This window comes from Diceros bicornis, chromosome 4 (assembly GCF_020826845.1).
Source record: "Diceros bicornis minor isolate mBicDic1 chromosome 4, mDicBic1.mat.cur, whole genome shotgun sequence".
Taxonomy (NCBI): domain Eukaryota; kingdom Metazoa; phylum Chordata; class Mammalia; order Perissodactyla; family Rhinocerotidae; genus Diceros; species Diceros bicornis.
Genome location: NC_080743.1, coordinates 46,858,667 through 46,872,431, shown reverse-complemented (window position 1 = coordinate 46,872,431; position 13,765 = coordinate 46,858,667). Strand labels below are relative to the sequence as shown.

At 51.6% G+C, this 13,765-nt stretch overlaps 1 protein-coding gene across 3 annotated transcripts in view; it reads left to right on the top strand.

The window, feature by feature from the left end:
• Positions 1 to 4,081: 4,081 nt before the first annotated feature.
• SYT6 (synaptotagmin 6) overlaps positions 4,082 to 13,765 on the top strand; it is a 58,469-nt gene continuing 48,785 nt past the window's right edge. For all 3 annotated transcript variants that reach the window (XM_058537217.1, XM_058537218.1, XM_058537220.1), the window contains exon 1: positions 4,082 to 4,244. In XM_058537217.1, coding sequence (XP_058393200.1) covers positions 4,082 to 4,244 — 163 coding nt within the window. The remainder of the gene's footprint in view (positions 4,245 to 13,765) is intronic.

Here is a 13,765-nt window from a genome sequence, read left to right as displayed (position 1 = left end):
TGGAAATAGTGATAAAGCTGTTCTGGCAGAAACCCCATGGGGATTCCATAGCAGAGTTTGTTCCAAATAATGGTGTAAAGTTACTCCCACTCCCCAATGTAGGACATCAACTTAATTCTCCACCAGCAGTAGAACAGGTTCAACTGAAATCTGTTTTCCTAGAGTAAATTTAAAACCTTTGCAGAAAGTGGCCACACACCTCAGTAAGCAGGAGATGGAGGAGGTGGGGAGAAGAGTTCAGAGGCCCTCAAAGTTGGATCAGAGCCCTCTTGGCTCCAGTCCTCTTGGCAAAGCAGTGGGTCCCCTTGTGTCTATTTCTCTGTGTCTCTCCCTGCACATCAGACAATTCAGCTATGAACATCAGACTGCTCCCTTCACATCTCTGCTGGGGACTTGGAGGGGAGGAGGGAATGGGGAAAGGGCTCCTTATTTAGAAATTGCATTGAGATGGAAAGACAATATGACACATCGGCTCATGTCAAAGGAACTCATTCTTCCCGCCTACAGCATTAGCAATTTCCTACTGAGGTTTAATTTTTTTAGAAATTATTATTTTTGTTTTAATTTATTTTATTTGTAGCATAACTCAACAGGACACTGCTGCTAAAAACAGGGTGGGAACCTGTCCAAGGGAAGTCAGGCCACTGCCTTAGAGATTTGGGGTGAGGGGCAGGGGATGTGCACTTTGGCTATTTCTGAGGAGAGGAGGGCAAAGGAGTGGGAGGCCTCTGGTTTCTGCCTCAAACCTCCTCTCATTCTGCCTCCCACTCCACCTCCAATCCCCCTCTCTGCTTCCGAGCAGTATGGCCTGGGAGACCCCAGACTCAGGATGCCCCAGTCGTGGCTGTAGGTGAGATGAGGGCAACGGAGGAGGGGAAGCCCAAAGTGAGTGTGGACAACTGCAGCACCACTCTCTTCTCCAGAGCCAGGAAAAACCACTCTTCAGTTGCCTCCCTCCTTCCTATCCCCACTCAGCCTCTTCCTTTTCCCTCATGTAAAATCCTAGAGAGTTGTTGCTGGAAGGAGGCTCAAAGAGCTCCTCATCCAACTTCATCATCTTGCAGATAAGGAAACTGATGTCCTGACATGGGATGTGACTGCCCCACGGCTGGTTTGGTGCACCAGTCCTGGAACCCAGCCTCCTGGTGCCCTGCCCAGTGTCCTTGTTTGCCACTATGCCATGCTGACTGTCTCTGCTCCTCCTTTTCTCCTCCCCACCCCTAAACCGCAACTCAGAATGGTCTTTCTCTAAGAGACAGTGTGAGGGGCAAAAATTCCACTTCTTTTCTCTCCTTTCCTCCCTGGGTCTGAGTGTGACCCTGGAGTCTGAATTTGGTCTTTTCATATGGAAAGAAGCATAGATGTGTTTTGGGAGTGGCCTGTAGGGGAAAGGGGTTCTAGAGAGGAAAAGTTCCTGTCTTTACATGAAGGTTTTTTTCCTACTTTGTGGCTGGTTATGTGACCACAGGTATCAGCAACTAACCTGGGGGGAGAGGGCATGAAGACGACAACTAACGTGGAGCTTTTTCTTAATGTAAGAAAAAAAATATTTCTCTTTTATCTCTCTTTCTCAATGAGTGTCCATTTATATGTGTGTCAGTCCCTCCGTCTCTCTCTGTTCTCTGCATCTCCTACATCTGTCTATATGTCTCTGTCTCATCCTCTGCTTCTCTGTCTCTGTCTCTTGTCTCTGTCTCTGTCTCTGTTTCTTTCCCTCTGTCTCTCTCACACACACTCACGCACTCCAAATTCAATAGTTATTGATTGACCTGGGAGCCCCAGCCCCTTCTTGCAGCCCTGACAGAGCAGAACCTCCTTCTCCTTGTTCAGTTGAGAAATGCCAGGTCCGGAGCCTTTGCTGGGGCGCGAGAGAGGCTGCAGAACCACCTGCCGGGTGTGGAGGCTGAACTCAGGAACAATGAGAAATTATCTGTTAATTCTCGGCTTCTGCCACCTGCTCTGCTCCGAACAGGCTCCTTTGCCCTCAGTTTAGATGCAAATTCCCCCACTCACTGTAAGCAAAATATTGATTTCCCTGCATCACAGGCCTGGGCCCTTGGAACGGTCCTGTGTTTTTTCATTCTCTACAAAGGCAAAACAAGGCGCTTTGTTCTGCGAATTTCCCCAGGAACTCGAGAGGGGGAGGGAGAAATCGCCAAGGAGTGACAGAGTTGCCATAAACGTGGGCAGAGAGCAGTTCTTCTCCATTGTATTTTATATAAACACAAACCTGCCGCCTCGGAAACTGCTAATGAGCGTGTAACAAGGGGCCTCCGAGCACCTGTCTTTCCCAGGTGCTAAGCTCTTCATCGGGTGGTGGAGGGGAGGGTCACAGGAACTCCAGGCTCCTCAGGTGGGTTCTAGAAGCACTGGGAGGCGAATGGAGACTCCACAGCCTCATCTGTTCTTGGAACAGCAATTGAGCACCTCCCTCAGGAAGGCGGCCTGGATTGTATAGTGTCGCTGGGATCTCGCCTTCTCTGCCTCTCCCGCCTGAGTTCCTAGCCCTCTCCTATCGCAGGCTTCAGAGGTCAGAGTGAAAGCTGCAATTGCCCCCACCTTCCTTCCCTAACCCTGTGCCAACGCGACGGTTGCACCAACTAGGCCTTCAGCACCGTGGACAGAGCCAGGGAGCGTGTCCAGACAGGAAAACCCGCCTGATTAGGCCAGGGTCCTCTCAGGCCTCGGCTGGGCCCTCTGTAACCTTCTCTAACCGGGGTTTTCTAGCTGCCCAGGGATCTCAAGTCCAAGAGCCAGCTAGCGCGGCTGGTGCAGTTGGCGCATGGTGGAGACAGCCGGGAGCTGGGGCTCCGAATCTCTTCCTTCCGGAAGGTGTCACCGCCCAAGCCACTTCCAATTAGCATGTTAATTAGGAGGAAAGACCCTTCTCCCCTACCCGCCACCTGGGTACACACCAGCTCTGTGGCTTCAGGAGGCTCCAGCTAAAGTTTCCTTCTCAGCTCTGGGAAGGCAAAGGGACCCGAGCCTGGAGCTTTGGGTGAGCCCCACGCAGAAAGGGGCCCAGCCGCTGAGGAGCCGAGGACGTGCGACTTCCGTGACAGGGTCCCCGCAGGGCCGCGCCCGGTGGCGGTCCATAGATCTCCAGGGCTGAGTGAGGCGCCTTGGAGCCCTTCAGCCAACCTGCCTCTGGACCTCACGCCACAGTTCCTGGAGGGGAGTTCTGCCTTAAGTCTGGCCTCAATCCTCCCATTTAGTTTTCGGTCTCTCTAGCCCTTGTTATGCTTAATAGCAAGATACATTATCTCCAGTGGTGTTGCACATATGCGAGGAGGTGGGTCTGGCGGGAACCGAGCGCCCTCTTGAAATGCCCCCATTCCTATTCGCTAGAAACTTTCCCCTTCCGTTGCCATGGAGAGAGACGGCCGCTGCCTCCCGTCGCCATAGCAACGTGCGGGTACCGAGGACCGCAGGATTGCGGGGCTCAGAAAGTCTTTTTGCAGTTCGCACAGCCCCGCAGTTTTGGGGTCTTCTGTCTCCGAAGCTGGGACTTGGGGCAAGTCTGAATAACTTCTCCCGTCAGGAACCTTGGCCATGGTTCTCCCACCCAGCTGGGTCATCCTTCTTTCTGTAATGGGTTTATTTATTTCGTTGCCACTTATTTCGCATGTGGCAATTCACTCAGTGTTTTCACAAACACTATCTTTATATCCCCAGGCAGCCCGTGAAGCACTCATAATCATTATACCCCTTTTACAGAGAGGGACATTGAGGCTCAAAGAGGCCCAAGGTCACACCAGGCAGTGAACGCGGAGCTAGATCCCAGGCTCTTTCGCTGGCCTTGCACCCTTCAGGATGCGGGACAACCGGGCTCCCCGCCTCGAACCCGCCAGGACTCAGACCGGTCCCGGAGTGTAGAGGGGGCGGCCGTGAGGCGCCAGACTTACCAGCTGCCGCGGGGTGCCACGTGAGGGGCGGAGACCCTGAGGGGAAGTGATTAAAAGCCGAACGGAGCCGGAGGGGGCCGCTGCGGGGAGGGTCTTCTTGGGGCCGCCTTGCCCCGCCCTAGTCCGGCCGCGGCGCGGGTTCGGGCGGCTGCTCAGAGGGCCGGGGTGTCCGGGGCATGAGCGGGGTGTGGGGGGCCGGGGGGCCTCAGTGCCGGGCGGCGCTCGCGGTCCTGGCCTCGCTGTGCCGGGCCCGGCCGCCCCCTCTCGGGCTGGACGTGGAGACTTGTCGGAGCTTCGAGCTACAGCCCCCAGAGCGGAGTCCGAGCGCAGCCGACGCAGGTAACGGGAAACTCGAGGCCCCCTTTCTTCCCGGACTCTCGCCCTGGCTATTCTGCCCCCCGCCCCAAGCCCCGGCCTCGGGAGCCCCGGGACCTGGAGAGAGAACTCCGGCTCAGGGTTCTGGATTCGGAACCAGCCTCAGCCAGTGTCCTGGCCCATCGCCCGCAAGGCAAGCGGAGAGACGCGAAGGGGACAAGAGGGAGAGAATCCCCCTGCGCCCTCCCGTGTGACTCTGCAGGGACCCCGCGGAAAGCCGGGATCCCGGGACGCGGCGCCTCTGGGGGCCTTAGTTTCCCTCGCGTCTCTCCGCTCGTCCTGCGGGCTGTCTGCCAGGGGAGGGGGCCGTGGAGCGAGCAGGAGACCAGGGACTTCCCGGCTGAGGAAGAAACTCATCTCTTCGGGGGTGTCGAGGTGCCAGGGTCCGTCTGTTGGTCTGTTTGTCCGTTTGTCTGTGCTCTCGGGGGAACGCGGCCCGAGCCCCCTGGTCTCTCAGGGACAAACTTGGGTCTGCGGCTGGCATGAGGTCTTTGTGTCCGGGTGTCTCTCCGGCTGCAAGAGGCTTTCTGCGTCTCCTCCGGGGGGCGGGGGCGGGGGGCGGGGTGGGGGAGGGTGTCGCGGTATCCTCCCCCCACCCCCGCCCCTATAACTCGCTCCCTCGGTCTCTCTCTGACTCACTCGGACTCGGGGCCAGCGCGCGACTGAGCCGGTGTCTCTCGCCCACTTTGCCAAGCGGGCGCCTCCTGCCCGAACGGCGCGGACTCTGCGCCGGACGCAGCCCCGGGCGGCCGCCGAGCCCAGGCGGGAGCCCGAGCCGAGTCGAGCTCGCCGGAGCCGGTGAGTCCGGAGCCCAAGCCCCGCGGGGCCCGGGCCCGGCGCGCCGCGGCGGCTTCTCCCGGGAGTAGCGACAGCGGGAATGGCGTGTCGCGCCCTGGGGGCCGGAGCCGCGGAGGGTGGGCAGCGTGGGGGCCGGCCGGCCCCGAGTATTTACCTGCCGCACCGGCGCCGTGCGGCCACGCTCGCCCGCTGCAGCCAGGCTTCTTTGTCCGGATCCCGACGTCTGGAGGGTCCTGGGCGGGAGGCAGTGTCGGGTCGCGTTCTCTCCGGGGGGGGAGGGGCTGAGGGCAGTGCGAGGCCTCGAGAGAATGCGGAGTGGGGGTGGGGAGATCCTGCGGGGACCGAGGCGCCGGGGTTCCTTTGGCTCCACAGACGCCACCCCTCCTTGTCCCCCAACCCTGACCCCGGTGGCTCTGGGCCTAAGGGTAGGCAGGGATGACCACTGGCGCGGGAAAGGGAGGAGGGGGGCCGCGAGAGGCGAGAATTTTATCTCCACACGCTTCTCCTGGGACCAGAAGCCGGGGACTGGAGCAGCGGTTCTGGAAGCAGGTACAGGTGGGGTAAACTCCCCAGAGGCCGCAGGTTCCAAGGTTCTGTTTTCACTTGAGGTTAAAGGTCAGAGATATAGGTAGGTCCTGGGTTAGAAACAAGGCCGCTGGGTGGTAGAGGAGAAGGAGGAGGGTAGTGGGCCAAGGAGAGGTTCGTGTGTGCGGGAGGCTTGTGTCCATTCTTGGGGGAGTGGAGCCCACCTCAGCCCTGTGTGGTTTGTAGGGGGCGCTGCTTGCTGGCTTTCTCTCACCCAGACAATGTTTAATCAACGAGTTGATTATTGCAGCAGAAGGTACTGGGGTTAAACATAAAGAACTTTTAGAGGGTGGTACAGTGATGCAGATTGGAGAGGTTGATTTCTCTCTCTTGAAGAATCTCAAAACAGATTAGGCCCAGCAAGTATTATTAGACTTTGGTTCTCTGGTGCCATCACCTCTGACACCACCCAACTCCCCATATCCACCAGACACACAATTTTGCCCAAGACAGGGAGTCTCTTCCTGCCTGCCTCCCCAGCTCCTTTCCATCCTTTCCTCCAATGATCCGTCTCCAGTGGGGCCCTTAATGCTGGTCCTGATCCCTCAAACCCTAAAGGGGATAATTCAAAGTGAGAACACACCTGTCGAGTTCTACCTGGGATGGAGGCTGCCCCTCCTGTCTGTCTAAGACAGAAATACTAGGGGGGCAAAGGCTGTGGCGGTGGGGGATGTATGTGCATAGCACATCCTGATACCAGGAGGCACTGGTGTTCTGACTCCAGAGGGACACCCTGTTGTCTGAAATGACAGGTACCTGGACAGCCAGGCCAACGGTGAGAGAAGGCTGAGGAGTGAGAGCCTGCGGGCGCAGATGAATCAGTATGCCTTCCCTGCAGGCTGCTTCAGAAAGCGAGTTTGAGTTGTCAGCCCTGGGGAACTTGAACTTTGGCTGCTGAGTCACAAGCCTGAGGAAGCCTGGGGGGCCAAGCTGCGGGGCTGAAAGGGATAGGGGAGGCAGGAGACCCTTGATCATAGCAAAGGAAAGAAAGTGGTTGAGAGTGGCTTTGGGATCTCGGGGTTTAGGTGAGCATGGGGTCTGGGGAGATGCTGTGGAGTTCAGGACCAGGTTGCCAGGTATCCCACTTCCCAGCCTACTCCCTGCATCCCAGAGCCATTGCCTGGGCCCAGATTCTCCAGTCAGAGAAATGCTGGATCTTTTCATTTGCAGTTTCAGGAAAAATGCAAGTGGCTAGAGCATGCCCAGTTCCCTTTACCATTGTATGTTTTCTCCTGCCTTCCTCCTGCTCTAAGTCTCTAGCTCATGGAATTTCTAGTAACACCCTGAGATTCAACAATTGAGATTCAGACTGTACTATCATTTACTGGGATCCTCTGATATGCCAGGGTCTGTGCTAGGAATTGCACAAGAAATCTCAGGCCATCAGACCCTGACTTGGAAACACCTCTACACAAACTGTAAAGGTGTTTGTGTAGTTAGTTCCCCCTTTTCTTTAAAAACTCTAAAGTGAAAGGGTCTGCTTTCCTCCTTAACACACCGCCCCCCCAACAAGAGGACACTGACAGGCAGTTCTTCACCTTTCTTTGTGTCATTTGCCTTGTGGAGGTGAACGACCTTTTTCCATAGGCCCAGTTGCATGGTGTTGGGTGTGGGTAGCATGGGTTCTGGATTTGAGGTAGTAAGCAGAGGTTCAGAGGTATTCCAGAAAATGCAGGAAACTGGTGGGAAACCTGAGCTGCCCTGCCTCTCCCAGGCTGGCAGCCAGGAATTTAGTCTCCAGCTTACGTATGGCCATGAGATGTGTGTGATGGTTGCTCACTTCTCTAATGACTCTGAAGATGTTCTGTGATGCGGCCACCTGGCTTTGAAGTTGGCCTTTTGCAGCAAAGAAAATATTTTTCCTGCTTGTGATGGCAAATTAAATGCACAACATTTCATCAAAATACAAAAGTCCTGTTTCCGTAGTGGAATAATCAGTTGCTCCCTCACTCCTTGCTAGAAGGAAGGAGTTCTGTAGACTTGGCTTTCTTTGAGGAAAGGTGCAATGCACGATTCTTTAGATCTGATGGTGATGATAATTTGACTGTATGGTGTATCTTGAGCTTTAGAATTCTAGAATAAGGGTCCAGTATCCAGGAGTTATAGAGCCCTTGGATTTACAGTTCTAGAAGTTCTCTTCTCCCTCTGATTGTGGGAACTTCAAGAGCAGGGATGGTAGATCCAGAATGCGCTATCCCTCCAAACTCTGTACAAGAGATGTGTTCTCTTCTAACTGTTCTAATGTTACTTAGTCCACATACCGTCCACAGAGTTGGGGATATAACATGTGGCTGCAAATAATTAGGACTAAGATGGAGGCATCTAGATCAGGCTAGGTTTCTTTAGGGTCTGTATAGGGCTGTCTGGAGTGGGGGAGGCAGGGTAAAAAAAGTCCTGACTGAGCTAGGTGGCACTCCTGCTGGTTCTGCTTAGGAAAAGAGGTCTCTAAGGACTGAAGTACTGGGCCACACTTAGGAACTGAAATCAGAGGGGCCTTTGAAAGTAGAGGTGAACAGAGCATTCAGCTCTGGATGCTCCAGGTATATGACACTACCTCTTCTCTCCCTTCTTTCTATTGCTGATCTGTTTTCCTTGCTCCACGAGGACCCAGGCACACCTCTGCTCTCACTAGTTGCAGGTATAAACAGGAAGGGGGGGGTAGAGGGAAAAGAATCTTTCTGCTCTGTCTGCCCCTCCACCCATCAGCTCAGCCTTGATCTCCATATTCAGAGCGGCCACATGCTCTGACCAATCAGGCAGAAAGGTACAGTTACCATCTGGCAAAATAATACTAATAATGCTAAATTAATGCCAATGCTCTGTTAGCTATAACACTCCACATTAGTCTCCACTTTATCTCTGAATCCCCTAATGATGGTGGAAGCGGATGCCCAGTCATAAAGCTTGGTGCGGCCCTAATTAGCCCAGCATTGTCTCTCCTCATCACAGCTTTTTCAGGAGCGTTAATTCCTTCTCTGTTTGGACTCTGCTAATTATCCCCATCAGTAGTTCAGCCTGGATCTCTGAAAGAAGGGAAGGAAGCAAAGGCTCTCTACGCCTCTCCCCCTCCCCCTAATTTTAATTACACCAGGTTCTCCTAATAAATTTACAAGCCATGGCAGAGCTAATTATTAATGGACCATGTCTGTGAGCCTCAGAACAGAATAGCCCCTGTTCCCCTGAAACACATACACACGCACACAAACGCATGCACGCTCAGGTATTTCTCAGGTACATCTCTGGATGAGACTTTGCCAGGGGCCATTGGTTATTTGCCTGGTGGCTGGTGGGTAACCTGCAATGTCTGCACTTTCCAAGGAAGAAGAAAGAGATGGGATGAGGAGGTTGGTCATAATCCTAGTCTCTGGAGTTCTGCCCAGGTTCAGAGGGTCAGGCCAAAGGGTAGAGGATGCCCCCACCCTCTCCTGATTATAACAAAGAAATGCCTCCCCAGCTTCTCTGCCCAGCTTTCCACTTGACGGTTCTTCAGCTCAGGCTCCGGTACCCTCAGAGGCCCGGCTCAAGAGCCTGGACTTGAGCACCAGAAAGTCCCAGGTTCAAATCCCAGCTCTTCAGCTCAATGCAATGTACCCTTGAACGGGTTGCTTAGTTAATACTTCTAAACTTAGTTAATGTATCTTTGAGAGGTGAATACTAATTTCTTAGGGAGGTTATAAAGATTAAATGAGGTAATGTAAGGGGCACAGTGCTGACCATGTAGAAATAAATGGCAAATAATATTACTAGTATTTGTATTAATGGTTCTGCCCAGAGTCTTTTCTCTTCCCAGACTAGGCACTGTTCCTTCCAGGCTCTTGGGCCTCTGTGTTTCTTGCTGTCTGGTCTCTGGCTTGTACTTGTCTGTCTCCATCTGTGTTCAAATGAGAGCTCTTCAGCCAAGGCAGCTCCTGCACTTACTTTTTCTGAGGGTCCACCAGCAACCCCAGGCCCTAATGCCTGCCTTCTCCAGCTTTGGGGGGAGCAGGGAAAATGGTCCTTTTTTTTCACTTCCTCTCCCCAGTTTATCTTTTCAATTACAATCTGTTAGTGAGAATGCCTGTTACTGTTACAAAATGGATTTTCCTGACATGGAAGCCCATTAGAAAAATGGGAACAATAGCAAGCGATAAGAACTGCTGATGAATCCTAACCCTCTGGGTGGAGAGAAGGGGAGGGGGTACCGGGGCTCTGTCTTTGGAGAAAGAAGTGTCAGTGGGGGAGATAAGAAAGCCCTGGTGGCTGATTAATAACACAGCATTTTCCAGGGAGAGAGGGAGGCCATGAGCCATCACCCCTGCCGGACGGTCTCACTTAGGGTGACAAGCAGGTCCTGCCTTGATGGCCTTCAGGGAGATCTTAACATCCCAGGAGAGAAGAAGGGCCTGAGGTCTCTCAGATGCTTTGCCCCCTGGTCTGGCACCCTGATTCCCTGCCTCCAAGGGCCCAGGTTTGGGTCTATTCTGTCTGCAGTAAACTATTATCTTCCACCAAAAAAGCAAAACATGAAGAATAATAGCAGCTTACATTTTGGGAGCATTCACTATGTACCGGGCACTGTGCTCAAAGTCTTAGTTTATTTAATATTCATAATGATTCAGTGAAGGAGGGATAATTAGAATCCCCATTAAATGAAAGAAGAACCCAAGATGTGGAGAAGTTAAGTAACTTGCTCAAGGTTGTACAATTAGAAATGTGGACAGATGTGCTCTGTCGTCATTCTGGTACGCGTGCTCACCTGAGATGTCTGCCCGGTGTCTGAGTACCCAGTGAAGTCCACTTCCCCAGCCAGGGCTAGAAGCCATGTCCCCTGCACAATGCCAGGTCACTGGGTGTGTTTCCGAAGCTTAGTTCCATGGCTCTTTGCTCTCCCAGAGGCTGCTGGGTAATGGCCAATATGGTTTCCCAAACCAGGTGCCCATGGAATAACTGAACTCTGATACCTGAGTGAAAATGTTTCACACCTAATCTTGAGTCACGGACTCCTTTTCCCAAGTTTTTAAGAAAACTTTGCAAAAGCATAGCATGTTCTCAATTGTTGCTTTTTCTTCCACAATTTTCTTCTTATTCATTTGGAGCTCACTCCTATTCACCAGCTGGCTGGTAATGGTAACACAAAAACAAATGGACAAGTAGCAAGTAAACGAGTACTGACAGAAAAACTTGGAGATGTGAGATCTTTAATATAGTACATATTATGTCTTGAGATATAGAGAGGCCTAGCTATATATGAAATATTTATATTATTTCTGCTAGGAAGCTTGTTCCTGGTTTGAAATGATAAAGTTAAAGCTATCTCTATTTATTAGTGTTCATGGCTTGCAGGTGTTCTTCCAACCAAACAAATTTCAAAACTAGGGAGTGTTCAAAACTAGACTGGGCAAAACTAGGTAATTCTAATAAAAATAGCTAATATTTATTATATTGCTTACTACATTCTAGGCACTGTCCTCAGCACTTTTGATACACTTTCAGTCTCATTTAAACCTCACAATGACCCTAGGAAGTAGATTCTATTATTATGCCCATTTTACAAATGAGGAAACTGAGGCTGAGAGAGATTAAATAGCTTGCCAAAGTCACACAGTTTAAAGCCAGCAGAGATGGACATTGAATGAGCCCAGTCTGACTCTAGGGCACTGCTCCTTTCTCTCCAGGCTGAAGGGGAAATAAAGAAGGAAGAAGAGAGGGAGGAAGAATACAAATACTGAGGAAGTACTTTCTCTTTCTCAGTGCTGTGGTGAGGGCTTTCTCCCTTACTGAAGGGTTATCTGTCTCTTGTCATGAAGCTAGCGCATAGTATAAATATGAAGAGCACTGGATCAGAACTCAAAAGGTGGCTGAGTTGCCCATCAAAATTCTGTCTGCCTCATAAGGTTGAGGTTCAAACAAGACATGAGAGGGAAAAGGCTCTGAAGGCAACTTGTGCACCTGTGATTTCTAGAGGGCAACATGTCCTGGTATGTTGGTCCCAGCAGGCCCGGTGCAGGAAGGCACATATCTTAGGTCATCTGGGCCTTTGCACAGCCCTGAGGCCATACAGGAGCCTACCCTTTCCAGCCTCAATGCACCTTTAAGCAGGCTATGTGGGCTGGCTGAGTTTAAGGCCACCTATAGTGATTTTAAAGGGGCTAAATCCTGTACAATCATCCCCCCACCCTGGCCTAAGTCTGCTCTTACCAGCCTTGCTCCCTGCCTTGTATCCCCTGTGGGTGTGAACCCACTCAGTGTGTTCAGGACCCAATTTTCCCTGTGTTGCCTGCCTGGAGATATCCTAGAAGATTCTCCAGATAGAGGAAAGGCCTCCTGGTCTTACATAACCAGTATTGAGTGCTGAGTACTGATTCCCAATAATCCATACCTCTCCTTCCCTAATCACAGCTCCCAGGGAACAACAGCCGGGGTCATGTGAAGAAACATTCAAAATAGCAACCACACCGAGTAAAAATTGATTCCCTTGGCCCCCGCCTTCCCCCACCTCTCTTTTCATTTATGAATTCAGTTTTTTGTCAGGCTGAACATTTAAATGCACTCTATGCTCTCTGGATTCCCCCCATTTCTCCCCCTTTCTCATTAAAATTCTAATTATTACCAGAGCAAGTAAGATGTATGATCAAAGGAAAGCAAAGCCCAGAAACACCTTTTGTTTTAAGGTAACTCATATTGCAGAGAATGCATCCAGAACAGCTGTAACAGAACAGATGTGAAGGGTCTCGAGATGGCCAGATACTCAGGATAAGGACACATATCTGTGGTAGCTCTCCTGGTGAACCCCAGGGGGATAAGGGCCTAGACCAAGCCATTTAGATCACGAATTCATAACAGCAAAAATGAATTTAATACCTTCAATATATGTTTATTTGTTCCCACTTATACACACGTCTGCAGAGGGGGCGTTACAGAGCTGAACTGCCGGGGTTGTATCCCAGTCCCATCACTTACTAGCTGTGTGACCCTGGGCGTGCTGGGTGACCCTCTGTGCCTCAGCTTCCTCAGCTGCAAATGAGGGTAATAAGCATACCGATTTCATTGGAGAGTATTAAATGAGTGAATACATAAAAAGCACTTTGTACCTTGGACATGGTAATGTTCAATAACTTGACTAACTCCAATAATAAAATGCTATCATTTCTATTGCTATCAACCTGTATATTAAAATTTTGATTTCTTATTTTTAAGATAATAAATTAATATTGAAATAATCTGATATCTTTTCTCTTGTGCCTCTGGCATACATGCACACCCATTGAAGACCTTTAGTCTGGAAGTTAACTTAGAATCAGCTTTCTTGGTCCCTGGTGGTCTCTAGGTGAAGGACTAGCTCCAGGTGCTTTGGCTGGGAAAGACTCCAGGGTCTCTCTGCAGGGGGCTGGGGGTTGGGGTAGGTGGCTAAGGACTTGAGGATTCTCTGCTGTTATTCCTTACTCATGGAGGTGGTAGCTGATCAAGACCAGTACCCTATAGCCAGGGAGTTGGAAGGCAGTGTTAGCCCCCCCAGAGAGGGTGGCTGATGTTCTCGCCTCCTTCTCAGATCCCTCTGGATGGGGGACAGCGTTCCCTGGGGGCTGTATGCTGTGAGAGTGCTCTGGATCTCCCCACGAGGGGGATCTGGCATCTCTATACTCCAAGCCTAGCTTAGAACCTGGCACATGGCAAGTGCCCAATAAAAGTTGGTTGAGAGATAATTACAGCTCTTTTATGTGCTATTCATTCATTCACTCATTCATTCGCATGTCAGACAAATATAAAAAACACAGGGTTACAGTAGCCTACAGCGTAATCAGGGACAAACAGGCTGGGACAGTGAAAAGAGCCCCAGGCTGGGCAGTGGACATCTGGACCCTGGCCCACACTCTGCCTCTGACCAACCTGTGACCCCAGGCAAGTCTCTTTTCTGGACCACTGCTCCCATCTGCAAAATCACAGCCTCACCTCAGTACTTGTAGGGTCATTTCTCACCTTGAATCCTAAGATTCTTAAGGCATTGGGACAGGATAATCCAGAGGCTGCAAACTAGCAGGACTGCAGGGGCCAGGCAGGTAACAGGGAGGGGAGCTGGTGAGGGCACACCCCTCCCAAGGGAGCGGCCAGTTCCCACCATGCAG